This window comes from Gregarina niphandrodes (genome assembly GCF_000223845.1).
Source record: "Gregarina niphandrodes unplaced genomic scaffold scaffold00013, whole genome shotgun sequence".
Classification (NCBI taxonomy): domain Eukaryota; phylum Apicomplexa; class Conoidasida; order Eugregarinorida; family Gregarinidae; genus Gregarina; species Gregarina niphandrodes.
The window spans coordinates 220,217-235,524 of NW_011645783.1; the positions used below are offsets into that span (position 1 = coordinate 220,217).

General features: G+C 56.9%; 6 protein-coding genes across 6 annotated transcripts; 3 read left to right on the forward strand and 3 right to left on the reverse strand.

The window, feature by feature from the left end:
* Positions 1 to 18: 18 nt before the first annotated feature.
* GNI_076350 (hypothetical protein) lies at positions 19 to 3,541 on the reverse strand (the record flags this gene model as incomplete). The annotated part of the gene is made up of 1 exon (XM_011132195.1): positions 19 to 3,541. A coding segment is annotated over one exon (3,523 nt), but the record flags the coding sequence as incomplete, so codon positions are not given.
* A 1,863-nt stretch (positions 3,542 to 5,404) lies between these two features.
* Positions 5,405 to 5,956, forward strand: GNI_076360 (putative transmembrane protein; the record flags this gene model as incomplete). Its single annotated transcript, XM_011132196.1, has 1 exon — positions 5,405 to 5,956. One exon carries the CDS (start codon positions 5,405 to 5,407, stop codon positions 5,954 to 5,956), a length of 552 nt encoding a protein of 183 aa, XP_011130498.1.
* Positions 5,957 to 6,803: 847 nt separating this feature from the next.
* GNI_076370 (hypothetical protein) lies at positions 6,804 to 7,403 on the forward strand (the record flags this gene model as incomplete). The annotated part of the gene is made up of 2 exons (XM_011132197.1): positions 6,804 to 6,842; positions 6,963 to 7,403. 2 exons carry the CDS (start codon positions 6,804 to 6,806, stop codon positions 7,401 to 7,403), a joined length of 480 nt encoding a protein of 159 aa, XP_011130499.1.
* Positions 7,404 to 8,170: 767 nt separating this feature from the next.
* GNI_076380 (hypothetical protein) lies at positions 8,171 to 9,199 on the forward strand (the record flags this gene model as incomplete). The annotated part of the gene is made up of 1 exon (XM_011132198.1): positions 8,171 to 9,199. The coding sequence occupies one exon, from the start codon at positions 8,171 to 8,173 to the stop codon at positions 9,197 to 9,199; it is 1,029 nt and encodes a 342-aa protein (XP_011130500.1).
* Positions 9,200 to 9,755: 556 nt separating this feature from the next.
* On the reverse strand, positions 9,756 to 10,649 carry GNI_076390 (hypothetical protein; the record flags this gene model as incomplete). The annotated part of the gene is made up of 2 exons (XM_011132199.1): positions 9,756 to 9,983; positions 10,047 to 10,649. 2 exons carry the CDS (start codon positions 10,647 to 10,649, stop codon positions 9,756 to 9,758), a joined length of 831 nt encoding a protein of 276 aa, XP_011130501.1.
* A 1,296-nt stretch (positions 10,650 to 11,945) lies between these two features.
* GNI_076400 (putative dynamin) lies at positions 11,946 to 14,973 on the reverse strand (the record flags this gene model as incomplete). Its single annotated transcript, XM_011132200.1, has 2 exons — positions 11,946 to 13,516; positions 13,665 to 14,973. 2 exons carry the CDS (start codon positions 14,971 to 14,973, stop codon positions 11,946 to 11,948), a joined length of 2,880 nt encoding a protein of 959 aa, XP_011130502.1.
* Positions 14,974 to 15,308: the final 335 nt, after the last annotated feature.

The window sequence follows — 15,308 nt, forward strand, 5'->3', positions numbered from 1 at the left end:
GCTCGCGCCTCTCGCGACGCTCCTGCTCCTTCTCGCGCCGCTCCATCTCCTTGCGCTCCGCCTTGCTTACGGACGAGCCGCCGTCCGGGTGCTCCTTGAGACTGCCCGGGCCCACCAGCCCCAGTCGCGCGAGCCACTTGGACTTCGCCTTCTTCTTGGTGCTCCCGTCCTCCAGACTCCGGCGCCGCGAAAGCGGTGCTTCCTCGTAGCTCTGCCAACGCTTCTGCTCCTGAAGACTCCGTGTCTCCTCGTACTTACTCCCCAACCGCTCCTCTGGACTCGTCAAGTCCGGGTACTCAGGTCGCTGCGAGTGCGGCGGGTCTCGCAGCACCCCCTCCGCCTGCTGCGACCCGCCTGGCTGCGACCCGCCTGGCTGCGACCCGCCTGGCTGCGACCCGCCCGGCTGCGACCCGGCGAGGCCCGGGAGCAGCACGCTCCCGCTCGTGGCCATCTCCGAACTATCTGGCGGACTCCCCATCGGCCGCGGGACGTGCCGATCCGGCGCAGGCCGCAGCGGCGAACGCTCCAGAGCGCGGCTGCCGGGACTATGCCCGTCAACGGCGCTGCTGCCCTTTGGCGGCAGGCTTGCGCTGCCGGACGGCAGGTAGTACAGGTCCGGCGACGAGGCGTCGTCATCCTTCAGAAAGCCCTCCTGAGCCGAGGCGACGCGGGACGCAAACAGTTCCTCTCTCAACTCTGGCTGTCCCAAGTCCGACGGTGCCAGTCCCGACGGTCCCAGCCCCCGCGCAGATAAGTTGTGTGCAGACAGATTCTTCGCCGACAAGCTGCCCGATTTCGGTTTCTTTTCGAACAGGCCTCCGAACCACTTGCCCTTGTGGCGCTCACTGCCGCCGGTGAGCGAGTGTCGATCGAGCTCCTTGTTGATGTTATTCTCCTGGCGACTCAATTCTTTCCTCAGCACGTCGAGCTCACTAGTGTCTCGATGCAAGAGCTTGCCGGCCTTCATCTCTTGCTTCAGGTCCTTGTAGCGCTGTTTGGCGTCTTCAATCTTCTCCTTGAGGTCGTCCACCTCTTCCTGGATTCTGAGACCTTGTCTCTTCTGTTCCTCCATATCGGCGAGCTTCTTCTCCTCCTCCTCGACCTGGGCCGAGAGTGCATCGCGTTTGGTCTGTGCGGATGACAGCTGCTTCCGGATGGATGTTTCCTCTGACTGTCGGCTTTTCTTGAGCTGACTCAGTTTTTGAGATGCATGCTTCACCTCCTGTTCCAGAGAGTCGAGAGCGCCTTGTAACTCGAGGTCCTCAATGACGGTCCCGTCTCGACAGAGAGTCTGGTACAGCTCCGAAATGACTTCGTGCATTTGACGCACGTCCTGTTCGGTTTTCAACGAGGTTTTGAACCCGCCATGTTTTGCCACGTAGTCTTTGTACTGAGCAACCCACACCTGCCGCATTGTTCCCAGCGCGTCCTCTCGAGCCATAGTCTCTCGTTCATAATCCGTCTGCTTCACTCCAACACTACCCGGACCACCGAAAGACGCCAGGGCCTCGATTTGCTCCACTACGGCGTCCAGCGCCTCCTGCTTTATCCGGATCTCACCCACAGACCACAAGAGCGCCAACTTCTCTTGCACTGAGGCCTTCAAATACCCAGCCTTCTCGCGTGCCACAGCCTCCAAACGGGTCTGTCCGTCGCGCACTGACTTGGACAAACTGAGATCTACAGTCTGCCATCGCAAAGAATCATTGAGCCACTGATCAAAATCCGAAAATTCTTGGGTCACGAAACTGACCGCCAATCCGGTAGCGCACTTGCCACTCGGGCGAGACCTCAGAGCAACTCTCCGGATGAGTTGAGTCGTTTCGTCGTTCGATGCCCCTTTCTTATTAAATAGCGCGTCACTGCTGCTCGGGGAATACCCGGGTAAATTGATACTTGGTTGATGCAGCGCATAATTGGTCCCCAGCTTAAATTCCAATGAATTAAAAGGCGCCGCAGTGATGCTACCTCTACCTTGACGAGTAACAATGTAGTCCAAACAATTCGAAATCTTTTCCGTCATGTCTCTGTACAATCTCTCCAAGTCAGCGCTCAATAAATTGCTCTGACGAAGAGCACTCTCCTGGGCCATCTGAACTACCTTATCCAAAACAACATCAACCTTCTGAGTAAAGGTCAAACCGTCTCTCAAGTTCGCATAGTCACGTAAGTCAGGTAAGCCGCGCTCGGCAGCGTAGCGACCGTCCACAAGCTCCCCGGGCGTCGTAGTGGGTCCCCAATCAATGGTCCCGGCCGCATTGGCGGAGAGAGGTTCGTAACCTACTGCAACTGCGGCATCGAAATTCAATTTAGCACACGTGTGTGCGAGAGTTTTAACAGCGGCGTCTTCGTCAAAAATTCGATGGACAAAGTTCTCTAGTTGGTCCTTGAGCATGTGTATCTTCGCGAGACTCGCAGCGTCGTCGAAAGACAAAACCTTCCAGTCGATCGTGCACGACTCTCCCTTAGCAAGTTTGGTATAAATGTCGATGGCTGCCACGATCTCTTCGGACTCCTGCCTTTGTGCCCAGGTATTATCCACAACATGTTGGAGTAGGGCGGTCGCCTGATTGTTGCTCAGTACATTGTGTTTCACCTTGATCATTTCAGCTTTCCACATGCAGTGCCTTCCATGCTTCGCATATACCGCCTTGGTGAATTCATTGATGGCTCTTAAGAACCCTTCCTTGGTCTCGGTCACCAAGGCATTGACTTTCCTCTGTTCCTCGGCCTGAATCAGCTCCGGACTGGCGAGAACGACTGCGTCGCTGCTGAGGCCGTAAACCTCGGCAGCATTAACATCCGCCCTTGCCTGCTGGAGGTATTGGAGACGTTTCTCGGCCTTCTTCTTCTCTTTGCTTTTGCTTCCACTGCCGCCCTTGAACCATCCGCTGCTTCCAGACTTCTTTTTCGCGTCCTTAATGGAGATTGGCTGGTCCACATTAAACAGCGGTCCCTGTAAGTGGTCCCGATTATCAAGGAGCTGGTCGTCGTCATATATGGCTTCTAAAGGTGTCTGACCGATAGGGGGTGCCCCTTCGCCAGCCAAGGACGCTTGGCCAAAGGACGTCTGGCCCAGGGAGGATCGGCCTAAGGCGGTTCCTTCGGGTGCACCTTCAGCAAATTGTGGGTGTCCGGAGGTCGACCTCCCAGAGAACACGCGTTCCGAAAGCGGAGAGCCCTCCTGCCCGAACATGGGACTCCTGCTATCCCCGGCAAACATTCCTTGTTCCGGACGGTCGAAGCGAAGGCCGCCATCTTGGTAGACGTTCTGGTACAAGTCGTCTCGGTGGTAGTCTTTCTGGTAGTCGTTTCGGTAGTCGTCCTCTCCGTCCGTGTCTCGGCCGCCGTCTTCCGAAGTATAGTCCGTCATGGCCTGACCCGAGACACTGGCGTCGGCTGTCCCGAAAGACGGACTTGCGGCCTTCTTCTTCTTCTTGCCGAACAGCGCATGACCGATCGACTTCATGATACCCTTCTTCTTCTTCGGGGGTGCCGGGATCGACTCAATTATCGATGGGATATCTGAACCCTCACTCATTTTCTCTGCACCCTGGCCACTCGGAGTTCCGCTCGGGGTGGTCGCAAAAGAAACACTCGGTTTCCTCGAACCCACGCTCAGTTGCCCGTACGAATCGGCACTACTATCCCACCGACTCAGCACTCGACCAGGCCTCGACTCCGACCTTGATCCCATTCTCCGTTCTCGTTTCCGTTCAAAGTCTATTTCCAAATCTCGGTCCCGGTCTAAATTCAGCCCCCTTTCGACAGAGTGTTGGGCGAACGGATCCGAGTCCAGGCTGCCTCGGACGCTGCCTCGGAGGGCTCGGCCGCGGTGCGGGTGTTCGGTGGGCCCGAAGGTCGCGGTCGTGCTCAAACCGGGGGAGTCGGTCCCCGTCCCGGCGCCCTCCCCCTCGACTGAGACCCGGGACTGACGTCGGCTCACTGACTGGCGGCGACCAGTTGGGCGGCTACCGGACTGACCCAAAGTTAAGTTGACGGAGTCGGAATGGCGGCTGGGGGGGAGTTCGGCGACGGGCTGACGCCAGCTGACGGAAGAACTCACGGAGCTGGACCGGCGTGGCCGGTTTCTGCCCGCAGACAGCTGCTCGGAGGAGTGGCCGGAATTGCTTCGGCGGTGGCGGGCATCTTCCTCGGTGCGGTAGGCCACGTTGCCTTTGGAGAGCGCGCGCATTCGGCGTCGGTGGGACGGCAACGTGTCTTCTTCCACGCCCGTAAGGCCCTGATTCGTGAAGCCTTGGCCCGTAAGACCCTGAAGACCGGGTAAAGCCGAGGATCGCCGTGGACTGACTCGCAGTCGGTCGGGAGTGACTAGCCGGGTTGAGAGACCAACGTCCGGATACGGGACACGGTCTGACCGACCCGTGCTGGAGGTGCGACCGAGACTCGAAGAACGACCTGTGCTAGGACTCCGAGCTGCCCCCGCACGCGACAGACTACCCGTCTCCAGCACCTGTCCCAGTGACCTGTCTCGCGACCGCCCCCGAGCACGACCTGGCGATCGATCCCGCGAAGGCGATCTCTCACGTCCCGAATGCATCTGCTGGCGCCCAGGAGAACGCCCAGGTGACGCAGCTCGACCGTCGTAGGACAAGTCAGATACGCTGCTGCTCCGCCGCTCCTCCTGAGCCAGCTGAAAAATGTCCTTCTTCTTCGGTTTTGACTTGAACAATTTCCCAATGCCCCAGCCACTCTTCTTCGCCTTCTTAGATGCTTTCGGCACCCGAGGCGACCTGCTGCTCTTCGACCGCGGCCGTGACGACTCCTCCGTCTTTGACTGCGAGTTAACGGTACTGCTCTCTACCGCATATACACATGGAGAAGCAAAATGCATACACATGGAGATGCACACATGCGTGCGGGGAGAGGGCGCTTACGGGATTTGCTCTTTCGCCGTATCAGAACGTTTTTGTTATTCAACCTGCAAGAAGCTCGTAGTTTGGCCCTGTCCGTCGCGGCCCTGACCAGGCGAGGTGGTTTGTGAAGGATGGTGTCCAGATCGCCCCGAGTGTGAGGTACATGCGGGCTGCCTTGTGCGTCTGTTGCCTGCGCGGGAGGGGGGCGTCGGTGCTGTCATCTTGTCGGGTGGAGAGGCGGGTCACGGGCCGTAGGCTGTTTGTTGGCCTTAAACGGGCACCAAAAGCTGCGTCCATTTTTTTGGACGATATGACAATATATTATCGCAACTTGCATAGGCCCACCTTCCCAGAACCCCCTGTATGGCCACCGCTCTCTGGCCTTCCGAGATCTTACCCGTCTAACTACGGACCGGGGACCAATTACGGACCGGGGACAAATTACGGACCAGCAGCCAGCTATGGGCTAGGGGCTGACTATGGCCCCGAGGCGCATTACCGCCCAAGAGGTGGCGACGAACTGAAAGATGGAGGTGGCCGTGACCCCCGGGCCTATTCTGCACGACTCGAGCCAAGAGGACGAGACCACGGAAACCCCGACCGTCAAACTATTCCGAATAAGTATCTCAAAAGAACCGACCCACGTTATGAACCTGGTCGCTATGACCCACCTGGTCGTTATGACCCTGATCGCTGTGACCGGTGTGATCGCTACGACGGTCATCGGTATGATGACAATGGATATGACCGATATGATGACGACCGATATGGTCGTTGTCATCGCAGACAACAGTCGTGCTCTGTCGTATCCTACCAGCCACGTCGCCGGATCGAACCGGCCCCTGCTCAGCCGGGCGTGTGTCCACGGGTGTGTTCCCGGGCGGTCCGTAGCCGTTCTAACAGTAAGGTATATCGCCACATCAGCCGAAGCCTTTCGAGTCCCAGTCGCGGTTCCCCGGTTCGAGAGTCTCGTCGCTCACCGGCTAGGCACTCAGCGACCCGCCGTTCGCCGACCCGCCGTTCGCCGATCCGTACAGCAGCACGGCACAGCAAGCAGGTCAGGCATTACAGAACAGTGAGCTCTGCCTACACCGAGTCTACCAGTTCTTGTGCCTCCGGCTACACCTCGAGCTACACATCGAGACGGAGCTCTTCCTCCTCCTCCTCAAGCTCGACATCTTCGAGCTATTCCTCTTCAAGCTCCTCCTCTTCGAGCTCTTCGTCTCGCCGTGCGCGACCGAACAAGAGGACCAACGGGCGAGGCCGAATGGCTGCGCAACGCTACAGCGTCGGGCCTTTAACCTATTCCCATTCAATGAACCGCACCGCCACTATGAATCGCACCATGCCGACCTCGGTTGACTCCCTTTCAACTTCCGCACGGGTCGTGAAACAAGCAAGCGCCGTAGCCACTGCTATTCCACCTCCAAGGATTACAGTGCGAAGACCGGAACCAACAGGTCATCCACCCTCGGGTGTACAACCCAGCTCTAGTGTACCACCCCGTCCGGGTGTGCAGCCGTCAGGGTCGAGCAATCGGCTGGTTCCCAGTGCCCTTCCCGTTCCTATGTTGCAGGACGACACCGCGCCGTCCGCTACTGACCGCCTGGTCAGTCAGCCGACAAGCATGGGTAGTCTGCCCGTATATCACCAGTCCCCGGTTGGCATTTTGCCCCCGCCGCTCCCCGGCTCAGAAGGCCCGGTGTCTGAAGACGCTGGTTACGGCAGCGAGATCAAGTTCCAACAGTTCTCCGGCCGCCAGAAGAAAAACGCCCTCTGTTGTGTCTAACCCGATCGTTCAAGTTGTCCAGCATACGCCTTCTTACACATGCACTCCACTCGATCGTGTGTGCGCATAGTATGATGGGGTGTGTGTGCATGGATCTGCTTCCGTCAACCCTTTTTTGATATCCTTTTGAAATAAATATGGCCACCACCGTCAGTTACAACATACAGACCGAACCAGTGAGCGAGCCCAGGTGTGTGATACCCAACCCAGGTGTAGCGGCGACTTGTGTAAATGGACCGCCGATATGGTGACCATTTGTGTGCAAGCCATCCCTGGTGTATGACCGTATTTTGCAGGCGTCTATCTACGGCGGTTCGTCGGTATTCCAAGGCCAGTATCCTATGGCCGGTTCGTTGGCCCCTGCTCCCTTTGCCCCTAACCACTCTGGCATGAATCTGAATGCGTCGTATATGCCCTCGGCATCGTCCAACGTGTTGGCCGATGCAGCCATCCGGTCTCGGGGAGTGAATCCGGATGTGAGCACGGCCGTGTCCCACGTCTCGGGCGTCGTGCCCACCGGTCTCTTCACCTCCTACGTCCCGGCCAACAGCGTCACAGTCAAAGACACCGATCACGTCCATGGCTCCGCCAAGAAACCCGTTACCGTCTACTACACTGATGATCTCTATCCCCCCTATTACACCAAGGCCAAGAAAGTAATTCCACATCTTGGTCCCGTTCGTCCCACACACCCCGTTTGTGGTCTAGTACCCCTTGGTTCTGCTGAAACCCCCTGACACACCCGCGCAGTCTCATGCGTGGTTCCTGTAGGTGTCTTCTTCCAAGAAGCGAACGGGGTGCTGTGCCTAATTTTTTTTTCTTCGAACAGTTGAAACCTTGGCCGGGCTGAAATGGAACGATGATGCTCCGGCTGAAGGGCAAATGCAGCGTGAGTGGAACTAAGGGTGGCAAAAAACTCATAGGAAGGGTGACCGAAAGGGGCGTACATAAGAGCGACGTTGGTATCTAGTTTCTTTAGTCCTGCAGCATGGCATTTACGGATTACCACGGTTGTGTAGGCAAGTCCAGCTCCAGCGCTTTCGTCGTGTTGCTCAATCGCCTCGTGTAACGAGGGGTCGAAGAGGTCCCCCTCTTGGCACCGGATGGGTCCGAACCCCTGTCTGCGCAAGACCTCGTCAATCTGATCTATCAACTTCAACTCCGACAGCACGTCATGAAATTGGTATGACCTACCCCGGTGGGAGTTGCGTGCGGAGGCTAGGACGCGCTCGCAGTTATCTCGCAATCCGTGTACGTCTTTGGCGAAGTTGATCTTTGATGCTAGTCGTTCTATCTCCATCTTCTTCGGCAAGTTCTTCAACTGGTTTTCCTGAGCGGCTAGCAGCTACCAAAACATGACAATGCCCGACTTCGAGTGCCCGCATGGCCGCGGGTGGTCGGGTGCCGGAGTGCTCGGTTTCTTACTTGTATATATTTTGCTTTCCAGTCTGTGTTAAGGCTGGTTTGGGGTTTGGGGACGGGTGGTTTGGAGGTCATAATAAAAATGTTGTATTACCGTGAGGGAGGGGAGGGTGCGGGTCGTGTGTTAGATCGTGCGTTGGAGTCGAGCGAAGACGAATTGGTTTGGACTCCGATGCAGGGTGGGTCTCCACAGTTGTTGACGTTGGCTCGGAGTTTCCAGGCGGGTACGGGAGTGGTGCGTGTGCAGGTGGACCCGCGGTTCTGGCGGCCGGCGAGGCATTTGATCTCGCCGGCGAAGGAGGAACTGCGAGGCTATTGCGAGCTTTGGATGCAGCAGCCCCAGTTGGAACGGGGTGGAGGACGAGGGTCGAGTGAGACGCGAAGGACTGTGGGGCGACATGAGCGACGGATGAGCGAGTTGCGGGAACCAGATATGACCAGGGAAATGGCCCGTGATCTGGCCCGGGGTAGTCTCAAGCCAAGTAGTCTGCAGGCGCCTGTACTTGCTCCAAGTAGTCTGAGGCCACAGACACCACTGAACCCTGGCCTCAAGGGAGCGATGCTCGAAGCCTTGGGCGAGCTGACGCCCGGATATTTGCGCGAAGTGGACGTGGACTTGGTCCTGCACGGCTGGCTACTACAACCCTTCGTGATGCAGCCGTTACTACAAGGCATGGTCATGGGGCGTGGTAATCCGCACGGAGCCCCCGACGCCGGTCCGCCCTCCTTTTATATCGGATGGGGCGGCGGCACGGCGCCCCGCGGCTCGCTGCGGAGCCCCGCCACTGGGACTCGAACCACCGTCCTTTTCGTCTCCGACTGCTACGACCGCATCCCGTCTCCCAGGGCCTACCAACAATGCCTCCTCGTCCTCTGCCAGTCCGCTGTCGAGGCACTACTCACCGGACTCAGCTCCGTCTGCTACTTTTGCCTCTGCTCCCGCGAATTCGTACAATTCGGTATTGCTCAGCGAAGACCCTCCCCCAAAGCCCTCACCGTCGCGCCCATCACCCGGAAACTCGACTGGCGGTCTCTCAAAGACCGAAAAAGAATGGCCGAAATGAGCATCGGAATCTGCTACTGGGTCCGCAACAAGATCAAGCTTCCCTAATGCCTGTCGTACTCCAACGAAGACCGTACCAATACCCCTCGGCTACCGTACCTATACCGGAATGACACCCGAATACCGCAATGACCGTACTGACACGAAATACCGTACCGACTCCATGCCTGTCGAGAAGATATTGAATTCCAATGAAAGCTACCTCGTGGCGACGCTAATGAGCGTCAGCAGCGGGTGATAATAAACCATCACCGACGCGTCAGCGACGCGTGCCGGGCCGTGCGGTGCAAATGTTGGCGCCCAAGAAATGTTTATACACGTTCGATGCAATGCGGTTTTTCTTTGGCCGAAGGCGAGGCTCAGTGGGTGTATCAGAATGCCTACCGAGGCCTGCTGGTGTAGGCTGTTAACGTGTGTTCTGAACCACAAACTTATTTTGTGAGACGAGTACTTTTGACGCTCCGGCTCAGAGCAGCTGTGGGGCAGAACGCACCAAACTCTTCGATCTAGCTAGCTAGCTATTTGGGGAACTCTTCTTAGTGAATATTTCCTACCAGCTCCGCTCAGCGGGTCTAGCCCCCCTGGCTCCGCTCAGTGGGTCTGTCTAGCCCTCCAGTTCACGCAAGTCTTGGGTCATCTGATTCATGGTTTGCTGGAACTTGGCGCTGATGCTTACGCGGCGCTTCGGCAACACCGCGGCTTTTTGGACAGCAACTTCGGCTGGCGGCGGCGCGTTCGAGGCGGGACAGCCCAAGCCGAAGGCGAACAGACCGGCCGGATTTTGGGCACCGACATCGGCGCTGCTATGCCCCAAGGAGTCCACGTCTAGGAACTGTCAAAGAGAGTGTGGCGAGTGTAGCTGAGACCGGAGAGGCAAGCGGGAGGTGTAAGTTACGGCGCAGTCTTGAAGTGCCTTGTTGGCGTCCACTTTGACATTGCCTCGGAGTCGCCGAGCCACAGGCCGGACGGGTGGGGCAGGTCGTGGGGCGTCGGCCAAGAGTGACTCCTCGGGCGCCGTTTCTTCATGGGCCCGTGTGTTGTCCTCGACCACGAAGCTGGTCACATTCTGGTAAAAGCCCAGGTCCTTCCTCCCCGGCTCTGTCCTACCCAACTCCATCTCTCCGCTGAACGGTGTCCTGGCGGCGCCGGCCGCAGTACCTAGCGGGGTGCTTTCCGCGCCAATTACGGTTTCCGTGTGTGCTGCTAGCGTCCCACCGCCCTCTGGTCCCACCGCCCTGGTGACCAGGGGCGAGAGGGCGTCTTTCTCATTTAAGGTCGCGATCAGGCCATCTACCCAGATACGACCCGCAATCGCCGCCGACGAAAGATCCGCCGAATTCTGCCGGATCGACGTCAACAGATTCTGGTCGTGGATCACGTCTCCCCGCCGGGTCCGCCGTAACTCCAACACCCGCGATTGACTCTCCTTTAAGTCCCCGCAAATCACACCCATTAACTCAACCAAACTGCACACGTCGTCCAACTTGCGCTCTACCATCTTCTCGTTCTGAGCAGATACACATTATAACCTTTGCCACTGGGAAACCCCTACCCTGGGAGGCCCTTGTTTTTGGCGGCCCGAAGACAAGTCAGAGCTCACTTACAATCGCGTTTTGGATGACCCGGCTTTCAACGTCGAGATGACTTTTCTTTTCTTGCTCCTCACTACTTGTGTTCTGCTCCGTACAACGCTGCGCGCACTCCCGCCAGGTTTGCTCCAGGGACCGGCTCTGACCGTCCAGCCACAGCTGCATCAACGACTTGGTTAAGGGGCACACCGAATCCAAGGCGACCTCTCCATCTATGAGCGCCTAAAGTAACATATCCATACCCACTCATATCCACCTTCCCCTTCCGCGTTGCCATCATCTGTCACCCTACTAGCGTCATGAGAGATCACCCCATCCCCGCAGATCTCACTCGGATTTTCGTTTTGGCGCTCGTCGGAATGGCCCGGAGTTTGGCCGCCAGCTCGGTCTGGCTTTCGTCGGCGGTGCTGTCTGCCTCCGACGTCTCTCCAAGTGACACGAGCTGAGAGTCAAATTCGGCCAAGAGGTCTTGAAGCAGAGTCCTCAGAGTGGGTGTAATGACCAGCATGGCGGCACGGCACGACGTTCAAGCTGAAGTGTCAACCTGAAGTGTTAGAAGGGTGAATGACCGCCAGCTAGACGGTATTTGGGTCGATTTTTTTTTTAGGTGAGGAATGGACGGTAAGCGTTGGTTGGAGACCCCGGAATTCGAGTACCTGGGCACATATGGCACCGCCTCCCAATTTGCAGAGGAAGGGGATGCGCGAGCGATGCGGTCGATCTTTTCGCCAAATGGTCGGAAGGCTTTCGCGCTGGTAATGGGCAGCAATGAGAGCGAAGGGCACAACCACTGGACCACGATGCGGTTCGGAGCGGTCGTGATTCTGCTGGTGTTCTTGGTGATGGTCGGGACAGGTCTGCGGCGGAGGTGGAAGCTCCGGCAGTACAACAGTGTAAGCGACATCTAAAGCACAGGAATCCGCATATAAAGCTCAAAACGGCTAAGGGCCGCGCGGCCGGCCCTAAAAGGCCGCACGGAAGACGCCATCTCGAAGGCCCACATGCGAGCGATAGGGGCCTGGGCAAGGAATCGAAGCCAGGGACCAGACGCCAGAGCACCACCGAGGGCGGAATGTCGTTTCCGTCCGGAAGACCATTTCTTTTTTCGTTTTCAATTTTGAGCGACTAACTAACCAACAATAGAGAGCCCAGTGAATAATAGATCACGGTGGGCAAATGACTGCCGGAGCGCGCAAGCAAGCACGCTACCCAGCAATCTGGTCTAGTAGGTGCGTAGCACGCGCCAGCAACCGCTTTTGTTCGTTCAGTTTCTCTCTTCGTTGACTGACCTCGAGATTCTCAGAGAGGATCGTCTCCAACACAGCTGAAAGACTCGGTAGGTGGCAGTGGTCGAAGGTTGGATGGGGTGGGTGGCCGAAGGTTGGATGGGGTGGGGGTCGGAGACTGGATGGGGTGGGTGGTCGAAGACTGGATGGGGTGGGTGGTCGAATACTGTCGTCGTAGAGGTTGGAGATCAGCTGAGGTTGAACGTCGTTTAGGGTTGCGTTGACGAGAGAGTGCATAATGATTTTGGGTGCTAAGTCCGCCAATTGTTTCTTGACAATGTTGAAATAGCTCCGAATTAATTGCTTCACGGTCTCGATCATAATGGCGTCATTGTCAGGTACTGCCCGCGGAGTCGGTTCCGCCCGGGGTGCAGCGGATGCGATGGGGTGCCTCCGCCAGTACGACATAAACGTGGACGAAGGTGCGATGTAGCCGTGGAAGCCGCCGGCGGCGGGGCGGCCACTTGGCGGCTGGCTGCCGGGGGATACAGACAAAACGTTCGGAAGGTCAGGAGCGTCCTCCACGTTGATCACTGGCAAGTCTCCAGTACGCGCACAGCCTCCCGGTACAGTACCTACGGCGTTAGTTGTGGCGTCATTGCTCCGCGCACCTGCCGCTGCACCGCCCACTGTCACCAAGCCGGCCAGATTAATGCCGCCACCTACCGCCGGAATCGGTCCCAGGTTGCCCGACCCGGTCGACTCGCAGCGGCCGTCGCTCGCCCGCCGCCCACTGGAAGACCTCATCTCGTGACTCCGCAACGAATTCTGTATTAATATCTTTTGCTGAATAAACTCAGGGTTTGACTTGTTTATGTAGGTCATTTCAATGTCAATGATGTCTCGACAGCGGCTGAGCGTCCTATCTTGGTTGCGCTCCAAACAATTGCGGACCACCTCGCGAATCGCCTCACTCAGCTTGCTGTACTGCGCGAGCTCCGTAATCTCGTGCAGACCCAGCACGGAGCATGGGCAAGAGAGGGACGCGACTGAGAATTGATTTTCCTTGACCGAAGAAGTGTACACACACGTGTGCGCACACGTTTCCGGTGAGAATTTCTGCGCCTGGCGATGCGGGTATTCGTAGATGTTTCTCAGCTCGTTTGCCGACTGATGCACAAGATGCAAAAGTGGATGCAAAAGAGCACCAATGCTCCTTTTAACAATCACTTCGAAGGAATTTTCGGGAATGAACAGAGAACGATTGCTGCCGCTGCCGTTTCTGATGGCGGTAAGAATCTCAAAGTCCGGCATGTTCTTTAACGGGTCCATATCCATAATGTGCGCGGCAAACCAGTCTTGAAACAGGAAGTTCAGCCTCGCGCCTCCGATAAGTTCAGATTGGCTGCTTCGCTCTCCGGCCAGATTCATTCCTGGAGCCGGCTGCTGCACATAACCTTTAAGCAGATCGTCAACGCTGCGGCAATAGCGCGATATTACCGAAAGAAGCACGTTCGCACGCGCACTCGGGGAGCAAGGTTCTCCCAGTGCTACAAAACTGACGTGAAAAATATTCACGGCAATCACCGATCAGCGCAATACAGCACCCAACTACAGCACCGCAGTGCATTATAACAGTGCAGTATAGAAGTGCAGGATAGCATTGCAGGTAAAGGATGCTTGGCTAGGACCTCTTACCATTGATTTTCATTGCAGTCGTGTTATAGTTTTGAGTTAGTCGACTTAGTTGGAGTTTGGCGAACTGTCTGATCTTGCTGATGAGGATTGACTGTAGTTTGTTCAGTACCGCTTCAGTGCCACACATGGAGGTGGGTACCTGACTGGCGAACTGTGGATGGTTTGCGAAGAAAGCCGACTCATGAGCGCCGTCAACGACGAAGACGTAACCAAGAACCAGCGGGTAATGCGCGTTCAAGGTAGAGTCGATTAGCCGACTGACCAGTTCCGACCCCTGCCTGCCAGCAGCGAGTCTAGTGTCTCCTACAAGTCTTGCGTCTGGGTCCATCGACTGCAACAACCCTGTCCCAATGGCCTGGCGTTCATTCGACCCGTGTTCATTCGACCCGTGTTCATTCGACCCGTGTTCATTCGACGCGTGTTCATTCGACGCGTGTTCGTCCGATCGTGATTCGCTAGCCCGGTGGTCGTTAGCCGGGAAGTCGTTTGCGCTTCCGTTAGTCCAGGTTCTTCCAGCAGAGGCAGGGTCGGTGACCAGATCGCACTTGGTAATAATGCCTATGGTCCTCTCACCTCGCGGGTCCACCTCCTTGGCCATGCGTAGCGCATCACTGTTGGCTAAGTCGTTGTTAGCGGAACTTATGGCGAGAATGATGGAGTTCTCGTTGGTTAAAAACTGCCGCACCAGACGCCGGATAGACGCATCCAGATCCTGCGGCTGGTCTTGACTCGTAACTCGAATCAGTCCCGGCAGGTCCAATAGGATGAGATCGGGTGTTCGACAACTACGGATCTTCACTCTCACAATATCGCTTTCCAACCACCCATCAATCGCCCCCATATAACTCTCCAACGCCACACACAACTCAGCTGGTTCCCGGTACACTCCGAACCCGGAAACTGCCCCGGTATGATCCGACCGGTCCTCTGACCGGACATCTGACCGGACCTCTGACCGGACCTCTGACCGGACCTCTGGCCGACCCTCTGCCTGCTTGCCACTGGCAGTCCCAGTACCGAGCCGGTTCCGGCTTCCCGGCAGATGAAGCTCCGCCCGGAACTTACATCGCCGGTCATAGCTGAGCTGTAAAAGCACAGGACAACGCGTTACCATCTTGCCACTCCCTTTAGGTAAGATGTCCTTGAACCTTATGATATTCTCCAACAATGTTGTCTTCCCTACGGATTGAGCTCCCACAACCACAATCTGAGGCAACGTGGCCAACAATTCCTGCTGGAAGTCATTGCTGCCTTCACAACCCTCGAGCAGGGCATCTTGTAAACTGCTCAATATTTCAATCACCTCCATTTTGCAAAACCGAACTCCCACAGGCTAGTGTGACTCCTCTTGTGGAGGGGGTCTAGTGTCACTTCTGGGGGGAGTCTCATCTGGCTTTTTAGACGCCTAACGCTCCTTTTCGTGTGTCCCACGCCCGCCCCACGTGTTCCCACCCATCCCGTTGTTCGCCAGCGACCACCACCCCGTAGTCACACCCCGTGGTCAGCCAACGACCACATCTCGTTGTGATACCCATCAAATAGTTCTCAACAATGGTGATAATATCCGCCCCGATAGCTGTGCTAACAGCTCGATAGCTGTGCTAACAGCTCGATAGCTGTGCTAGCGGCTCGATGGCTATGCTA